A 15529-nucleotide genomic window follows, 5' to 3' on the forward strand; every position below is an offset into this window, starting at 1 on the left:
TTTTGACTCAGCGTCCTAACTATATGAGCCACTATGGCCCCATTATATAACTTAGGTCTTGGTTATAGTTTGCCAGTTAGGAATGCCAATTATATTTAACTGCCCCTATGTCTCTAATTTACAGATTGAGCAAAAAACGTAGATGACAACTGATCCTGGAATAACATGTTTATGATCAAAGATGAGTTTCTTTTTTGTATCTCTTCTACATTAATCTGTTCTACATCAATTGTCCAAATTGAGCTTATCAATTTTGGGGCGTTAGTATTTGTTTCAAAATCACATCATTATAGTTATACATTGCTGCATTTTTCTTTTAAATTCGTAGATGCCTTTCTCTGTGCCTCTCTCCTGTAAGATCCTTCAGAATGGATTTTTTTTTATTATTATGGCAATCTGTGCTGTTAGTGGCTAATAAATCCAAAGTCCATGACCTGAGGTGGAGTAAAATTCAAAGACATTTGCTGCGACACTTCCTTGTTTCTTCTGGCTATAAATGCAGGTCCACTTTTTGGAATAACATTGAAGGTCCTAGCTCAACTTGGTCATCAGAATTTGCTATGTTTCCTTTCCAGAAATATTTTTCTAATGTTTTCATACCGCGAGAGATACGTGTATCTATCTTGGCTTCCTTATAAGTTGTAAACCAATTCTCTCTATATCAGGTAAAAATGATAAAAAAGGACATGCAGAAAAAGAATTTCCTGTGAACTAATTACTTTTTTTTACGGTACCTGCGTTTTTTGTTTTGTTTTTACTACTGTTAATATTGTACGATGACCAGGGTGTTATGGAGTTGGGCGGCCTTCTACAAGAATTAAACAATGTATGTGTATGTGTTTGAACTGTCTTTGATCAATTTCTGAATAAGATCTATGTGACCTTGTGTCTCCTGCTCTTGGCACTTCTATATGTAAGTGACTTACTATAGCCTGCAAGCTTTGGATCAATCATTATCATTTGGATCCTTTACAATTCTTGGTGAGTTATTTTTGCCACGACAGATACATACATACATACATACATACACACACACACACACACACACACACACATATATATGTTTTTCAAAATTTGGAATGCTAACAAAGAATTAAGGGAGTACTGAGATAGCTATTTCTAACCTTGTTTGGTTTTCATCAGTCAGACATACCCTTCCGAGATTCGAACCTGGGCACTATCCAGCCTCCTTTTCAAATGTTTTCAATCAAGGTAGTAGCTATCAATATATCTTAGGGTAAAATTTTATAAGTTAATTTGCCGTGTGAAAAACTGCTTCCTCTTGTGTGTTTTGACAAGGGGGAGTGAGGAGAACTACCGGACTGGCCTGGAGAAACAAAACAGATCCTGAAGACCTGAGGGGTTTTTTTTCCCCCCAGCCTGACGAAAGATTTTCATCCCCACATTCTCTGGTGCATGGAGAGGAGGGAAAATCCTTCAGCAGGTGGCAGCAGCTTGCAACCTTCCTGCCAGCTTCCCCACTGAGTTTCTGGGGAAGCCAGCAGAGAAGATTGCAAATGATGATGACAGGGCACTTGGCAAGCAGTCATAAATGTGAACCGGTGATCAAGCACCCAGATCACCATCGCATGACTGCAGGGGTGGGGTGATTGGCATGTCAATTTTACAACGTTGGAAATGCTTTACTGTAAAGCACCCTTTCTGAGCTGCTGTAACTTCAAAAGATTATTAAAAGACCCTAAGTCAAGGATTGCCTGTATTATCATTTAGAGATATAGTATCATATAGCATGTCTCAATAAATCCTCCTACTTACAATCCAGGGTGGAGGTTTGTAAGGGGTTAAACTGATTTTACCAATATTATGATGTCCCCAACTCTCTTGTTAATATATACTGCAATGTTGGATGATGCACCAAATCTTTGTAAAAGCTTGAAACATGATGCTGTTTTTGTCATTTTGACAGCAGCAGCCATTTCTGTGGGTGCCTTGTGACAGGGTCTAAGCCAACCCTGTCCTATAACTGCACATTTTATCAGTACAGAGAATGTTGTGGGCAGAGGAATATTTAGCAGATGGTCTTCAATCTTTCCTCCGAAGCAATCCAGAGTGTGGGCTGAGGACTCTGCCAACTGCTTTTTCAGAACACGTACATTACTCAACTCCACATTCTGTCTCTGTACAGCTTTTAGTAGTTGTAGGGCAACATTCAAGGCTGACTTTCTTATGTACCTACAAATCTGCCAAAATCCTTGAGTAGCTCATAAAGATCATGATGGGAATACATAGGAGAAAGCAACAATAACCTGTGGTATAATCTAGATTTGAGCGATAGCAAGAACGTTTTGTCATTTTATCTTAAGTTGTTGCACACTTACCAGGCCATTTTCAGCTTTTTTATTATACATAGCATCAGTTTTGAAATCTAGTTCTGCTTGGATCTGGTCCCTTCTTTTCAAAACACCCTGAAATATGAAATAATACATGCATTAGAACTTTTGCACAAGTAAATCTGAGAGCTCTTGACTTGTGTTCGAGTCAAAATTGGGGAGAAAAAGATCTCCCCCATAATTCTCTTATATGTAACACCACGTTTCTGGGTTTTCCTGGATGTCATTTTCTGTCTACTTAACAGGAGAGGCTAAAAGCTATATTGTTGCATTGCTACAAGTGGGTCCATAAAGAGCTGTGCTTTTTTTTTTTTTACTCCTGAAGGAAAAATGGCATTTATTAAATGAGTGCTACTGCCTGCACCCCACTATGAGAATCTACAGCTGAATGCAAGTCTTGCAGCTGTCAACAGAATAGAATGGAAAAGAAATGAAACTGAGAAGCTGTGTTAATGGAAGGATGAGCTACTCCCTGCCTGCACCAAATGCAGCCTAATTGTGTGGCTGAGGAGGAGTACAAGGGTCTAACAAATGCAATAACATCCTCTAATTTCTCATCTCACCTTTCCCCGCAATTAATCAGACAACCAGGCACAATCAAGGGCTCCATCAAATTGAATTCTAATGGGCCACACAGATGTTTGTTTGGACCTTGTTCAACTCATCCTGAGATGGTTTTCACCAAGTCTCCTCCATAAGGTGTCTCTTTTTGTTGAAAGTACTGACAGTCCGCTGTTCCCCGTGGTTTGCCCACCTGTCCGCTATCCTGTAATAGAAGCCATACAGAGTATGATCCTAATTCAACCTCTGTAATTTGCATGGCTCTTCCTGTCTGACTCTCCTTCTTATCTCAGTAGGCTTCTATAGTCTTCATTATGAGAACTATTTGGGTGAAGGAATGTATTGTGTTATCTAAATGTCAACTGAAATGTCTCCCAAACATGGCAATTTCCATTTGCTGAACTAAATCACCATGAACATGACAGATGAACCAGGGCAACAGTAATACCTCTGTCAATGTCCCAAAGGTGCTTTTTCAAGAGGCAACAGGACTTTCTTGTTTTTCTTTCAAGACTTTTCGCTTCTCATCCAAGAAGCTTCTTTAGCTCTCAGAGCTGAATGGGACGAGAAGCAAAACGTCTTCAAAGAAAAACAAGAAAGTCCAGTTGTCTCGTGAAAAAGCATCTTTGGGACAACTATGACCTGGATGACTGAGAATCTCCATAGACATTTACCTCTGTCAATATATATTAAATATTTCAAATGCATCACATAGGGCCTGACGATTTGAAGGACCACTTATCTCCAATAGTTGCTGCCTATCCTGTATGATCAGGAGAGTAGATATACTCCAGATCCTTCAACTGAACAGTATCATCTACTTTCTGATATGTTGCCTGCCCTATGGAAGAGCATCCCATCAGAGACCCATATGGCTGCCTCCCCCAATAATACTCAGAAAGTTGCAGAAACCTTGCCTATTTTCCCAGGCCTGGGAGTAGGATGGATGCCCAGTCTTTGTAGACTTTTTTTTTTAATCTGTCATGGATTCTTTTCTTCTGGATTTCTATGACTTATTTCTCATGGAACTGAGGAACTATGAAAAACTGCATTCCTTGTAGAAATCCATACAAAAGTAGGTTTATAACATACTTTGAAACTACAAATGTCTATAGATATTCTTTCTGCGAGTTAGAAAGTACCTCAACTTGAATGGAATTCTTCCTTTCCAAACGTAAGTTACCCAGCGATCTCGTGCAGAAGGGAGTTCAAATGAGAAGACTTATATACTCTGGAAACCCACAATATTCTATTGTTAAAACAATCATTGATACTCGCTCATTGATACACCTCTGCCAAACTAACTAGCTTTATAATCATGGTTCTTTGTTGCCTTCTTGCTATTTTCTCCCTAGGGGTCCACAGATCACATACAGTTAAGAGAAGAAAGAGCTGTATTTTGCAGGAAAGCACACAGACATCATGCAGGAAAATAAAATACAATATAATCCTCACTTGCAAGCTACACTATTAGCACTGACTAAGAAAACACATTGGCAACTCATAAGAACATCTATTGCAGCAATGACATCAAAGGAAACTGAGCTGCTTAAGAGCTTCCAACCCATCGTACCATCAATATTTCATTGTAAAGCAAATATTCGTGTATAACAGGGAAGAAGCTTTCGTACAGTGCCGCCATCCATTTCTCCCCAGCTTTGCAACACTGGTCAATGCCTGTAGCCAATCCTTTTAATGTATCTTCCAGATCTTCTTCCGAAGCAGACCACAGCGTGTGAATTGGACCAGATTCCTTCATCTCATAAAAATAGTCTTGGGGGAAAAAAAGGGGGGGGGAATAAAAGGCACTCAGGATTTCATAAACAATCTCTCAAGCAACTATCGTAAACAGGACAAGAGCTTTAAACAAAAACTCTTCCTAAAGAATACCCTAATCTGAAATTCTAGCATACAGAATCAGAGTTCAATAGCAGAGACAGGTAAACAACGGTCCTATTTAGTAAATGTTCGAAAAGTTACATTGGTGATGAAAAAGTAACTTTGTGATAGGTCCTCAAGCTTACAACTATCACCGTGACCCCAGAGTCAGGAGGTTGTGATTCAGGCACTTCGCAATTGGTGTGTGCATTTATGAATGTCACAGCAGCCTGCAGTCATGTGATCACCGTTTGTGGGCTTCCCAGCCAGCTTCCAACTAGCAAAGTTAATGGAGAAGTTGGTAGTGAAATCACAAGTTATGGTCACATGATGTCTCACTTAATGACCTGATTTGCGTTAATGATTGCAGTTGAACAGTTGTTAAGTCTGGTGCAGTCACAGAATGTTTCACTTAACAACTGCACTGCTTAGCAATAGAGTTCCAGTCTCAATTTTGGTTATTAAGTGAAGATTACCTGCATCTTGCTCCCTTCCTTCCCCTCTTTGTCTAATGTAATGTCACCATTTATTGTTTTAATGTTTCAATTAGTTTTTAATGGTTCTAAGCCACCTAGAGTTGCCACCAGGCAGCATGAGTTGAATTAATTAAGAAATTTGGGACCATCTTACTAAACATCAATTTGCAAAATATTTCCATTTAAGGCTAGATACAAGTTTAAGCCAGCTTTAATTTTTTTTTAAAAAAAAAAAACTTTTGTTTTTGCACTTAAAATGTATTGTGAACTATGGAATGCTAGTAGCTCAGTATGTGGATCGCTACATAAGATCCATGTAAGAATTACTAAAATATTGCACCTGAAGAACTTAAAAAAAAACTGAAAACATATAAAGGCTAAATATTATTTAAATGAGCTGTATTAAGGGTATGCAGACAGAACATTGAATATCATTCATGTACCCAGAATAAAAGCTTGCTCACAAAAAATGTATGCACTCATAAATCTGTTAATTTGTCCTTAAAATCCTGTTGAACTCCTGGATTGGCTTTCTATATTTCATATTGGCTTCCATAGCAACCTCCTGGCACTATTTCCCCTCCCCTTTTCCAGGATTGACAAGGCTGTTTGCCAAGTCCTATGTTGTGGGTGTGCCTCTGTGCCACAGATTTTTCCACAGCTTGGAATTTAGAAAACAACTTTTTTTTTTATAGAACCGTAGGCACGATTATTGCTCTGAGCCTGGGGTGGGGTGTGATGGTTTTAATGATATAGTACTCCTGAACTGTGTGTTTATTTTCTAAGAAAAAAAGCTTAAAAAAAAAAGAACACTATGCCTTTGACCATGGACAAAATGCAAGGCTAACTCTGGGAAAACTTCTTATACGTTGCTGCCAATGTTCTCCTTCCTAAAGTTACTTTACTTATTCTTTAGATGTATATACTGGCTTTTATTCACCAGCTGAAGACAAGGTATATTGTAATTGCTACATGCATTTGGATATAACTACGAGGCAGCATCATTTTTCCTGGCAATTAAGGATCGAAAATACTATCCATTTGGCATCAGTAGAAACTTTTTTTTAAAAAGCTTAATTGCCATGTGAGGAATTGGGCTTATATTTAGGAGATCTCAGTGTTAAGAGAATAGAAAATTAAACATCTTTTGCTTCGTATTTGTGCCTGAAAATTCACCTGCTCCGCTGTTCACTCACATATATACAGCATTTTCTTTAGGAAACTTTTACTGGCACCAGCCTAAAATTTTAAATCTGAAAGCTATAATCTAAAATGCAATGTGGTAGGTGGGTGGATTTTTCTGGGAGCTACAGCACATAAGGAAAGAAAAGCCAATTCTTCTTTCCCAAGCTGCAATCTCCTTAAATGTTGTCCTTTTAGGGGGGGAAAAATTATATCGATGGATTTTAACATTCAACAGCTTGGGAAACAGATTGGAATCCAAGGCCAAGTTGATCCATGCAGTTGGCCATGTGTCTTTCTGAAAACATCACCCACATTCTTAATTGCTCTCTCCACAGGAGCTGACAATCCCCTTTTCTTTCTTTTTAAAGCTCTGAGTGATTGGCCAAAGTAGCCAGGCAAATGGGCATTAGATGAAGGTGTGATGGATGTATCTGCCAGGGACAGCAAATAGCTGCTATGACGGTAAGTGGCACCTTTGGTGGCAGGGTGGAAATTATCTGAAAACGACACCAACCAGTTTCTGCCCATCTCAATACAGCGTTTCTTTCAGACGGTTCCTTTCAAAAGGAGAAAGAAACGGGTGATCTTAACTCCCATCCTTACAGACAAGTCAGGACTTACAGGGGCAGCTGCTAACTTCTTCCATTTTTAAGACTGTCAGAGTCAGGCTGTGGGTACTGCTGGAATTATTTCACAGAGAAAGAATATTCCCCGTGATTCTCTATTTGTGAGAATCGTGCTATATGCAAACATAGCCAATATTTTCCATTTTGACTGTATTAAGCTTTGGCCAGCCTGCTGTGAGAATCTCTCTGTTAGGCCAGGAGGGGAAAATAGCAGTAAGGGAGAAGAGAGGGTCAGTTTGTTGTAGTGGTGAAGCTGCTGGCCAAGAAACCAGGAAACGGTGAGTTTCAGTCTCCCTTCAGCTATGAAAGCCAGTTGGGTGCCTTTGGGCCTGTCACTCAGGGGCACAGAACAGGAAAAAGGAAAAGCTATAGGCCTACACCTTGCCTTGCTATGAAGCTCTAAGATTTGGCAGGGGAAACATAATCTATCCGTACCCCAGGATTAGTTTTGCCTTTTTCCCCCCTTCCCCACCAACCTTTTTTTTCTTTGTAAACTCGCTGGGAGATTTTGTTCAATAGATTGATTTTCTGGTTAAACACGTCGACATAGTCACTCATTTCTGTAAATATTTCCGGGCGGTTTTTCACAGCACTGCCTCGCATTGATGAAGCCATTGCCTTGACTGTTTGTCCCATTCTGCTAAGTAAGCCAGGGCCCTGCTTCCTGTGAGATGAAAGTTCCTAAAAATTAAAGGAGGAAATCCAATTTCAGCAGGGATAAATGGCTCTTATTTATTGGCTCTTATTGTACAATCAATTTAATATAACGGAAGCCCACATCCACAGCAGAACCCCTAGCACAATCTCAAATAATATGGAGGTCACACGTAGCAGGCCTATGTGCTCCACAGAGTCACTGAAATGAGAACAGCTGCCGCCTGACCCCTCTGAAGATTTCTTTGGATGCCACCATTTCATCAATGATCATAAAAGTAAATTATGGTTTTATTTTAGATTAGGTGAACAGCAATTAAAAACGTAACATCGCAATAATATCACAATATTCATTCAATCCGGTTTCTCCCCAAATATTAATTTTAGTTTATCTATGTGCTAACATCTATTTATAGCAATACTTGAAACTTCACTGAAAGTTGAGTGCATAAATGCAGCTCATGATTATAAGGCCATAACCTGACTTCGTGCTATATGCAAATATAGCCAGTATTTTCCATTTTTACTGTATTAAGCTTTGGCCAGCCTGCTGTGAGAATCTCTCTGTTAGGCCAGGAGGGGAAAATAGCAGTAAGGGAGAAGAGAGGGTCAGTTTGCTGTAGTGGTGAAGGTGCTGGCCTAGAAACCAGGAAACGGTGAATTCCAGTCTCCCTTCAGCCATGAAAGCCAGTTGGGTGCCTTTGGGCCTGTCACTCACTCTCAAGCCAACTCCTATCCCAGGATTGTTGTTGTGAGGAAAATAGGAGGAAGCAATATTGATACGTTCACCCCCCAGAGATACACAGGCAGTCCTCAACCTATGACCACGAGTGAGCCCAAAGTTTGTCTTGATAAATGTGACATTTGCCCTATTTTATGATCTTTCATGCCACAGTTGTTAGGTGAATCACTGCAGCTGTTAAGTTAGCAACATGGTTGTTAAGTGAATCTGGCTTCCCCCTTGACTTTGCTTATTGGGATGTCACAAAAGGTGATCACATGACACCACCCCCCCCCCCGGGATACTGAAACCATCATAAATATTAGTCAGTTGCCAAGTGTCTGAATTTTGATCACGTGACCATGGGGATGCTGCAAGGGTCATCAGTGTGAAAATTGGTTATAAGTCACTTTTTTCAGTGCCGTTGTAACTTTGAACGGTCACTAAATGAACTGTTGTTAAGTCGAGGACTGTCTGTATGGCTATCTGAGCCGGCCACTGTCAAACCTGATCTATGAACAGAATTTTCATATCTGTAAAAAAATGTTTATAGTATAATCCTATACCTATTTCCTTGGAGGATAAACCCCATGGTGTTCAGTTTGCATTTGAATTTGAACTGTTGCAAGTTGAAGACTACCTCAACTGTATATGAAAGAAAAGGCAGGATAAAAATCTAAGTAAAACACAAAATGGATTCTACCAGTCAAGGAGAAAGAAGAAAGTGAGAGGGAAAATCTTTGCTTAGCAAGGAGAGGAAAAACAGGATTTGGACGGCTCTTAATGGGGTGCGTTTCTTAGATAGTATCATCCTAGATACAAATTTGAGAAAAAAATATATACAGCAACACAGTAATAAAATAAAATATTGGTATTTTTGCTAATAAAAATATAATGCTGGCTAAGAAGTCAGAGTAAAACAGTTCGGTTTTGCATTATGTAATTTATGTATGTTCAATGGCTTCATTTTCTTTAGGTTTGACTCAAAGACTTTTGTATCAACATATAAAAGGTTTCAGTGTTGTTGTCTTTAGGCTAATGAATTCATTTGCATGAAGTATGTGTCTAGGAACACAGAAAAAAATTATCTTAACCCAATTTGTATCTTATTTTGCTCAGACCTGGCCGATCGTATTGTATCAGAAAAATATCTGAAAGTTTCATTACCTCTGCTTGTGCAGTAAGAAAAAATTTGAAGTCCTCATTAAAAGTTAAAGTAGGATGATCAGCAATCCGGTTTAAAAACTTATGCAAAGCTTTCCTTCTTGTTTCAATGAATTCGTCATTAAATCGTTCCACAACTCCTTTCATTATGAATTTTTCAGGCAACGGCTAAATAAAGAAAGAAGGGGAAGAATAAAACTAATTAAGGTGCATTCATGCCTACATACCTAAACCGCAACTCTAAAAATACAATTTCTATGCATACTATGCCTTAAAACGGAATGACTCACAACCCTTTCTTCGTCGGCACAAAAGTAACAGAGAAGGTGGGTAGAGAGAAATCTTTGTTAACACACCCACATTTTCATTTTAGCAACTTTGTCTGATTTGGGGGCAAGATTCAAAAAAGGATTGGAATAAAATGGCATGATTCTATTCACTTTACAAAAGATAGGTTGCCTCATTATAATGAATGCAATAGGGAAACAGCCCAGAAACTCCGTTCTCTGGTAGCCTGCTATTGCCAATGTTAGTGCTTTATCTTCTCTCTGGAACCCAGCTTTCTATGCAATTCAATAAAAAGTCTTACCGGAATAATAAGTGTTGGATGTGCTTCTTCAAGTCTTCCTTTCAACCAAAGAAAGTCCTGATAGCGTCTCCTAACTTCATACTCACTAGAGTCAAATTCACCACGAGTTGTCTGAAAAAAAACCCACAAAGTAAAAAACAAAATGAATGAGAAACTTCTGTTATATATATATTGCAGCAATATTAATATGTGACTAGGGAAAGAACTGAACAAATTAAATCATATATAAATTTGAGACTTCACAATGGATAGGATTCATCATTCAGGTCTTGTCTGTAGTCCAGGTCAAATCCCTAAGACCACATGTTTTCTTTCATTCCTTTCACTGAATCCTCGTGCTCTAAAAACTGCACCTAAAACTTTCTCACTATTTTAAGCTGATTCTTCCAAGCAATAACTCAGGTGCTATATAGCAATAGCACTTAGACTTATATACCGCTTATATACAGTGCTTTACAGCCCTCTCTAAGCAGTTTACAGAGTCAGCATATTGCCCCTAACAATCTGGGTCCTCATATATAACTGCAGTTCATAACTCTGGGAATCAACCAGGCCCTTTAACCATTCAAGCATGTTCTAGAATTTTACATAATATTCTAGCATAAACACTTTGCAGAAGTCAGCTCACAATATGGCACTCTTCATATGTTTTGCACTACAACTTCCATCATCCTCTGTCAGTACAGCCTTGGATGGGGATGCTGAGACTTAGAGACCAAATACGGTACATCTGGAGGGCACCACTTGAAGAAGGCCACTCTAAAACCTACTAAGCTTTCCAACAACTTTAGAAGAAATGCCAGAGAACCTGAAATGGGTATAAAACTTGTCTTGCCAGCAAGAGAATAAGCCCTAGAAGATACAGTAAGGCTCACTTCCAAAGATAAATCGTGCATCAATTGGCTATCCCAGAACAGGAAAGTGGGAAAGAAAATACGGTTGCAAAAATATAGCTCCAAAATACTTTAACACAAATTGTGGATAAATATAGAGCTGAAATGAAAAGACTGTATGTCTATGAACAATGTAGAACATGTGTACAATAGGCAAACATATAGCAAGAATCTTCTCTGCAGTCCAGTTAACCAAGATTTCCTATTTCAGTATATGTTAACTTCGATTTAAATTGATTCATAAATGCCTACCTGAATTCCAATTGCACTATTCCCTTCTGGGATAAGCAATCACACGCAAAGTGCAAAGAAGGAATAAGAAAAAAATATTTTAAAAAATGTAGGCATGAAGAAAAAAAAAAGAAAAAGTTAAATCTAGTTTACATCAATATTATTCACGATACATCTCCATATCTTTCTATCCCTGCAAATTGCCATTATAATCATCATATTTATGTACTGAATCATCAGCCACTGACTTTTGTTCTCACCACTCCCTTTTCCAATACCATATCAAATCTATTGAACCATAAAACTTTCCAGGTCTTCTTTCTTTCTATTCCACTCACTCTCCTGTTATATACTTGTTCTGCAATTCAACCCTCTTTCATTTTCTCTATATGATTAAAGTGTACTTCTGTGGTATGGGTCATTTATTTTTGTATCAAATCCACATTCATTCATCAACTGAGCATAGCCTCTTGGATTTTTTTTTCTTGTCTGATCACAAACACTTCTTAAGTACACTGTTCCTACTACTTTCAGCTTACTTTACTATTTCTCCTTATATAGCCAACTCTTACATGTTATAACAAAATGTACAGAAACAGATTTACAACCATCCTGTTCTACAAATCTTCCCACTTTAGAGCAGATTACATACCACCCACTACTTTTCTATCATCATCTACATATTTCAAAATTTCTTTGCCCATTCCCCCATTTTCGTAAATACTTGACCAAAATACACGAGTTCATCTAATTGCAGGGCATCGTATAATTTATCTCAATCAACATGACATCTGCTGTATACAAAAGGACATCCCCAACTAATATACATTTAAGATCAAACTTCTACGATTCCATATGCATTTAACCATAAATACATTAAACAATCAAGGAGACTTCCCACAACATTACCTTTCTCCTGTCTGTCTGTCTGTCTGTCTGTCTGTCTGTCTGTCTATCTATCTATCTATCACATTTGGAGATCACCCATTCACCACATCTCAGGGTAGTGTACAAACTTAAAACAGGTCAGTATATTAATCAAAACCATAAAAAGAAAAAGATGGTCAAAGAAGGAAAACAACAGACAGGTAACAGCAAAACCACCCTACTGTGTTTCCCCAAAAATAAGACCCAACCAGAAAATAAGACCTAGCATGATTTTTCAGGATGTTCATAAGCCCCACCCTCAAAATAAGCCCCCGTTAAGATCATCAGCCAGATGGACATATTTAGTACATATTTTCCTGAAAATAAGACCTAACCGGAAAATAAGCCCTAATGCGTCTTTCGGAGCAAAAATTAATATAAGACCCAGTCTTATTTTCGGGGAAACACACTATCATGGGCCCAAAGCCTGAGAAAAGAGTCATGTTTTTAAAGCCTGCATGAAATAAAATAGTGTGGGGGCTGAGTTTCTGAAAGGATGCTGTTCCAGAGGGCAGGTACAGAAACAGAGTCCCATCAGATATCTACTGAATTCTATAAGATGACACTGATATATACTACTCTTGTAATCTGAACCAACCATCAATTCCAGATGACACAAAACATTCTGTAATTCAAGTCTGTAAATCAACAAATGTGCAATAAACCTGCTTTCTCACATTCAAATATTTCTCTGTGATCTGCTGAATAACAAAACTATTTTTTTTTAAGTTCCTTACCTGGCATAAGGCCACACTGCCCTTCTCTTTTGCTCATTGTCACCTTTCCTTTTAATCAAACATGACAAACACAGCACACTTAACGCATCAACTTTGTTGTGATTTTTCTCACTACCTTTCCTTTTATATAAGAGGAATATATTCCAAATGTCAGGTGTGAATACAGTCTTCAAACACATTTTAACCAAGTCATACAGACACTCCATAATCAAACCATATCCTTATTTTAATATTTCTCCAATTACATCATCCGGCCTAATCATTTTTCAACATTCTCACAGCATTTATGACTTCCTTTTCATCATTTTTCTTATGCTGTAATCTTTATAACATTTATTTCAATTTCAATTTTTTAGACTAATATTCTCATATATATCTCTAAAGTACCCCTTCCAAGATTCCTTCAGTTCAGGTTTATTCCAAACAGACATAATTCCTGGTTTAGCTTTTTTTACCCATGTCCAAAGCCAGTTTTGTTTCCATCATAAATGTTTTGCATTTTTCCCCACTTCTTTCAATGCTAAGAGCTCTTTGCACTCTTTGATTATATTCTTCACATCTTTTTTCTTCTATACACATTACACAATATATTTATCTCATTCTCAGTTTTTATAGTATTTATTCTCTTATATGTATTGTTTTTTTCTCCACCTATTTCACTATCATTCCACCCATCATCTGCTAATGCACTTCCTATTCATGTAACTTCACATACTTCTATGGAACTTTTCCAATAGAAATCTTTTCATTTAGTCCCAAACACCTTCCACATCCTCTTTATGTTTATTCTTTATGTAGAAAAATTAACCTATTTCTTAATGTTTTTTCATATAGCACTCCCTGCAGTCATTCTGTTTTCATTCTAGTATCTCAAATCTCTTTCTTTTTTTCCACTACTTCCCAAGATTATCTCTTGGTAGTACAAGTAATGATTTACCCCATATTCAAAATCTCTCATTTAAATAGTAAGATCACATTTTTTTTCTTTCATGCCTTTTCAGGTGTATAAATGGATGTGCTTATGATTAAAATACTTATTTGAAATTAACAGATCTTTTTCTAAGCAACATCTCTCAATGGCCTAATCATTTTTTTCTGCATTCTCTCAGCATGTTCCTACTTATCCATTCACATCACCTAACAGAATATTAGACTGCCATTAATTCTGACTGTTGCATAACCTTTCCCAAATGATATTTTTAATTCTTCAATTATCAGCATTCATTGCAGCACAATGTGCAACATTGCCAATCTATGGATTCTTACTTTCATTCATACTCATAACAACCTAAATGGCACAACTTCCTACTTTTGGGCAGACAATTTAGCCCATTCATTCAATTACCTGTTCACTCAATTAAACCTATTAAATTAAACCTATACCTTTGGATTCCAAAGGTACTTTGCAAATACTCATCAACTCCATTCTACAAGATTTAATCAACTTAATTCAGATGTATTAATTCCTTTTCCTTTCCCTGAAATTCACAGACACACCCTTTCTTTCTTTACTTTCACTTATTAATTCATGCTGTTTATCATTAACTCTTTTTTGCATTCCATGTCACTGTCTTTCCATGAGGATGTTATAGTTGTAGTTGGAATCACTACATTTTTATGTAATTAAAATTTTTAATAAGATAAAGTGTACATTACACTACCAGCCATCTAATCATGTTCATCACATATTTAGCATATTTTGTTAATTATTAATTAGTTTGGGCACATTTTTGCCATTTTGCCACACAGACCTGATCTTAACCCAAGACCAAAGAGTTGGGACTTAATTGCTTCAAAATGAATTCTTAGAGAGTATAAATAGGAAATGAATGGTTTCCAAATTGGGCAGATAAAGATGTTCAAATATGTCCATAAATTACCTTCAAATTTAGATATTCTCTTATTTATTTTTTCATAAATACTTTCACATTTATATACGCTCTTCGAGTTCTTCATTTCCTGAAAGCAGTAAATGTGTGAGGCCACAGTACATGCAATTTTTAGATTTCCTAGCTACAATGCAAATATTTAGATTCTTGTTGCAATCAATGTATACAATGCAAAAATATTGAGTTTTTTGTGGTTTTGTGCTCTGACCTATAGCACTTTTAATCTATTCAGCCAACATTTATTAGAATGATATTGTGAATACCTCTCTCTATTCCAAATGCTCTCCTTTGGATAGAATTAGGAAGTTCCTCTATAGCAGCCTGAATGAGAAACCTCGACCTAAAATCCTAGCTAAGATAATCCTTTTAGATGAAAATCTGGCTCAGGTGAATTTTGATGGAAAGGTTTACACATGAGGAAACTCTTCTTTCAATTAAAAAATAGTTTTGTGTCATGTTGATAATGCACAGGATTCTTCTCAGTGAACACATTTCATTTTGTGCCAAATAGGCACAGAGGAATCCAAATAATTTAATAAGGAGCGTTGGCTGATATTGATAACTGAATATGTAGAATTCCCCTCATTGAGATCCTTGTCTTCAAGCATGGTTTCAATTCTTCATCAGAGAGGTTCTTAGAATTGTAA

At 37.4% G+C, this 15529-nt stretch overlaps 1 protein-coding gene across 2 annotated transcripts in view; it reads right to left on the minus strand.

Moving 5' to 3' along the window:
* Positions 1–15529, minus strand: part of SNX7 (sorting nexin 7) — a 50564-nt gene that overhangs the window by 16419 nt on the left and 18616 nt on the right. For both annotated transcript variants that reach the window (XM_015817870.1, XM_015817871.1), the window contains exons 3-7: positions 10206–10316; positions 9620–9784; positions 7554–7758; positions 4486–4685; positions 2340–2426 (exon numbers count right to left, since the gene is read on the minus strand). In XM_015817870.1, the coding sequence (XP_015673356.1) occupies positions 2340–2426; positions 4486–4685; positions 7554–7758; positions 9620–9784; positions 10206–10316 (768 nt within the window). The remainder of the gene's footprint in view (positions 1–2339; positions 2427–4485; positions 4686–7553; positions 7759–9619; positions 9785–10205; positions 10317–15529) is intronic.

The sequence above is a fragment of the Protobothrops mucrosquamatus genome, unplaced genomic scaffold (assembly GCF_001527695.2).
Source record: "Protobothrops mucrosquamatus isolate PMUCROS unplaced genomic scaffold, P.Mucros_1.0 scaffold647, whole genome shotgun sequence".
Taxonomy (NCBI): Eukaryota; Metazoa; Chordata; class Lepidosauria; order Squamata; family Viperidae; genus Protobothrops; species Protobothrops mucrosquamatus.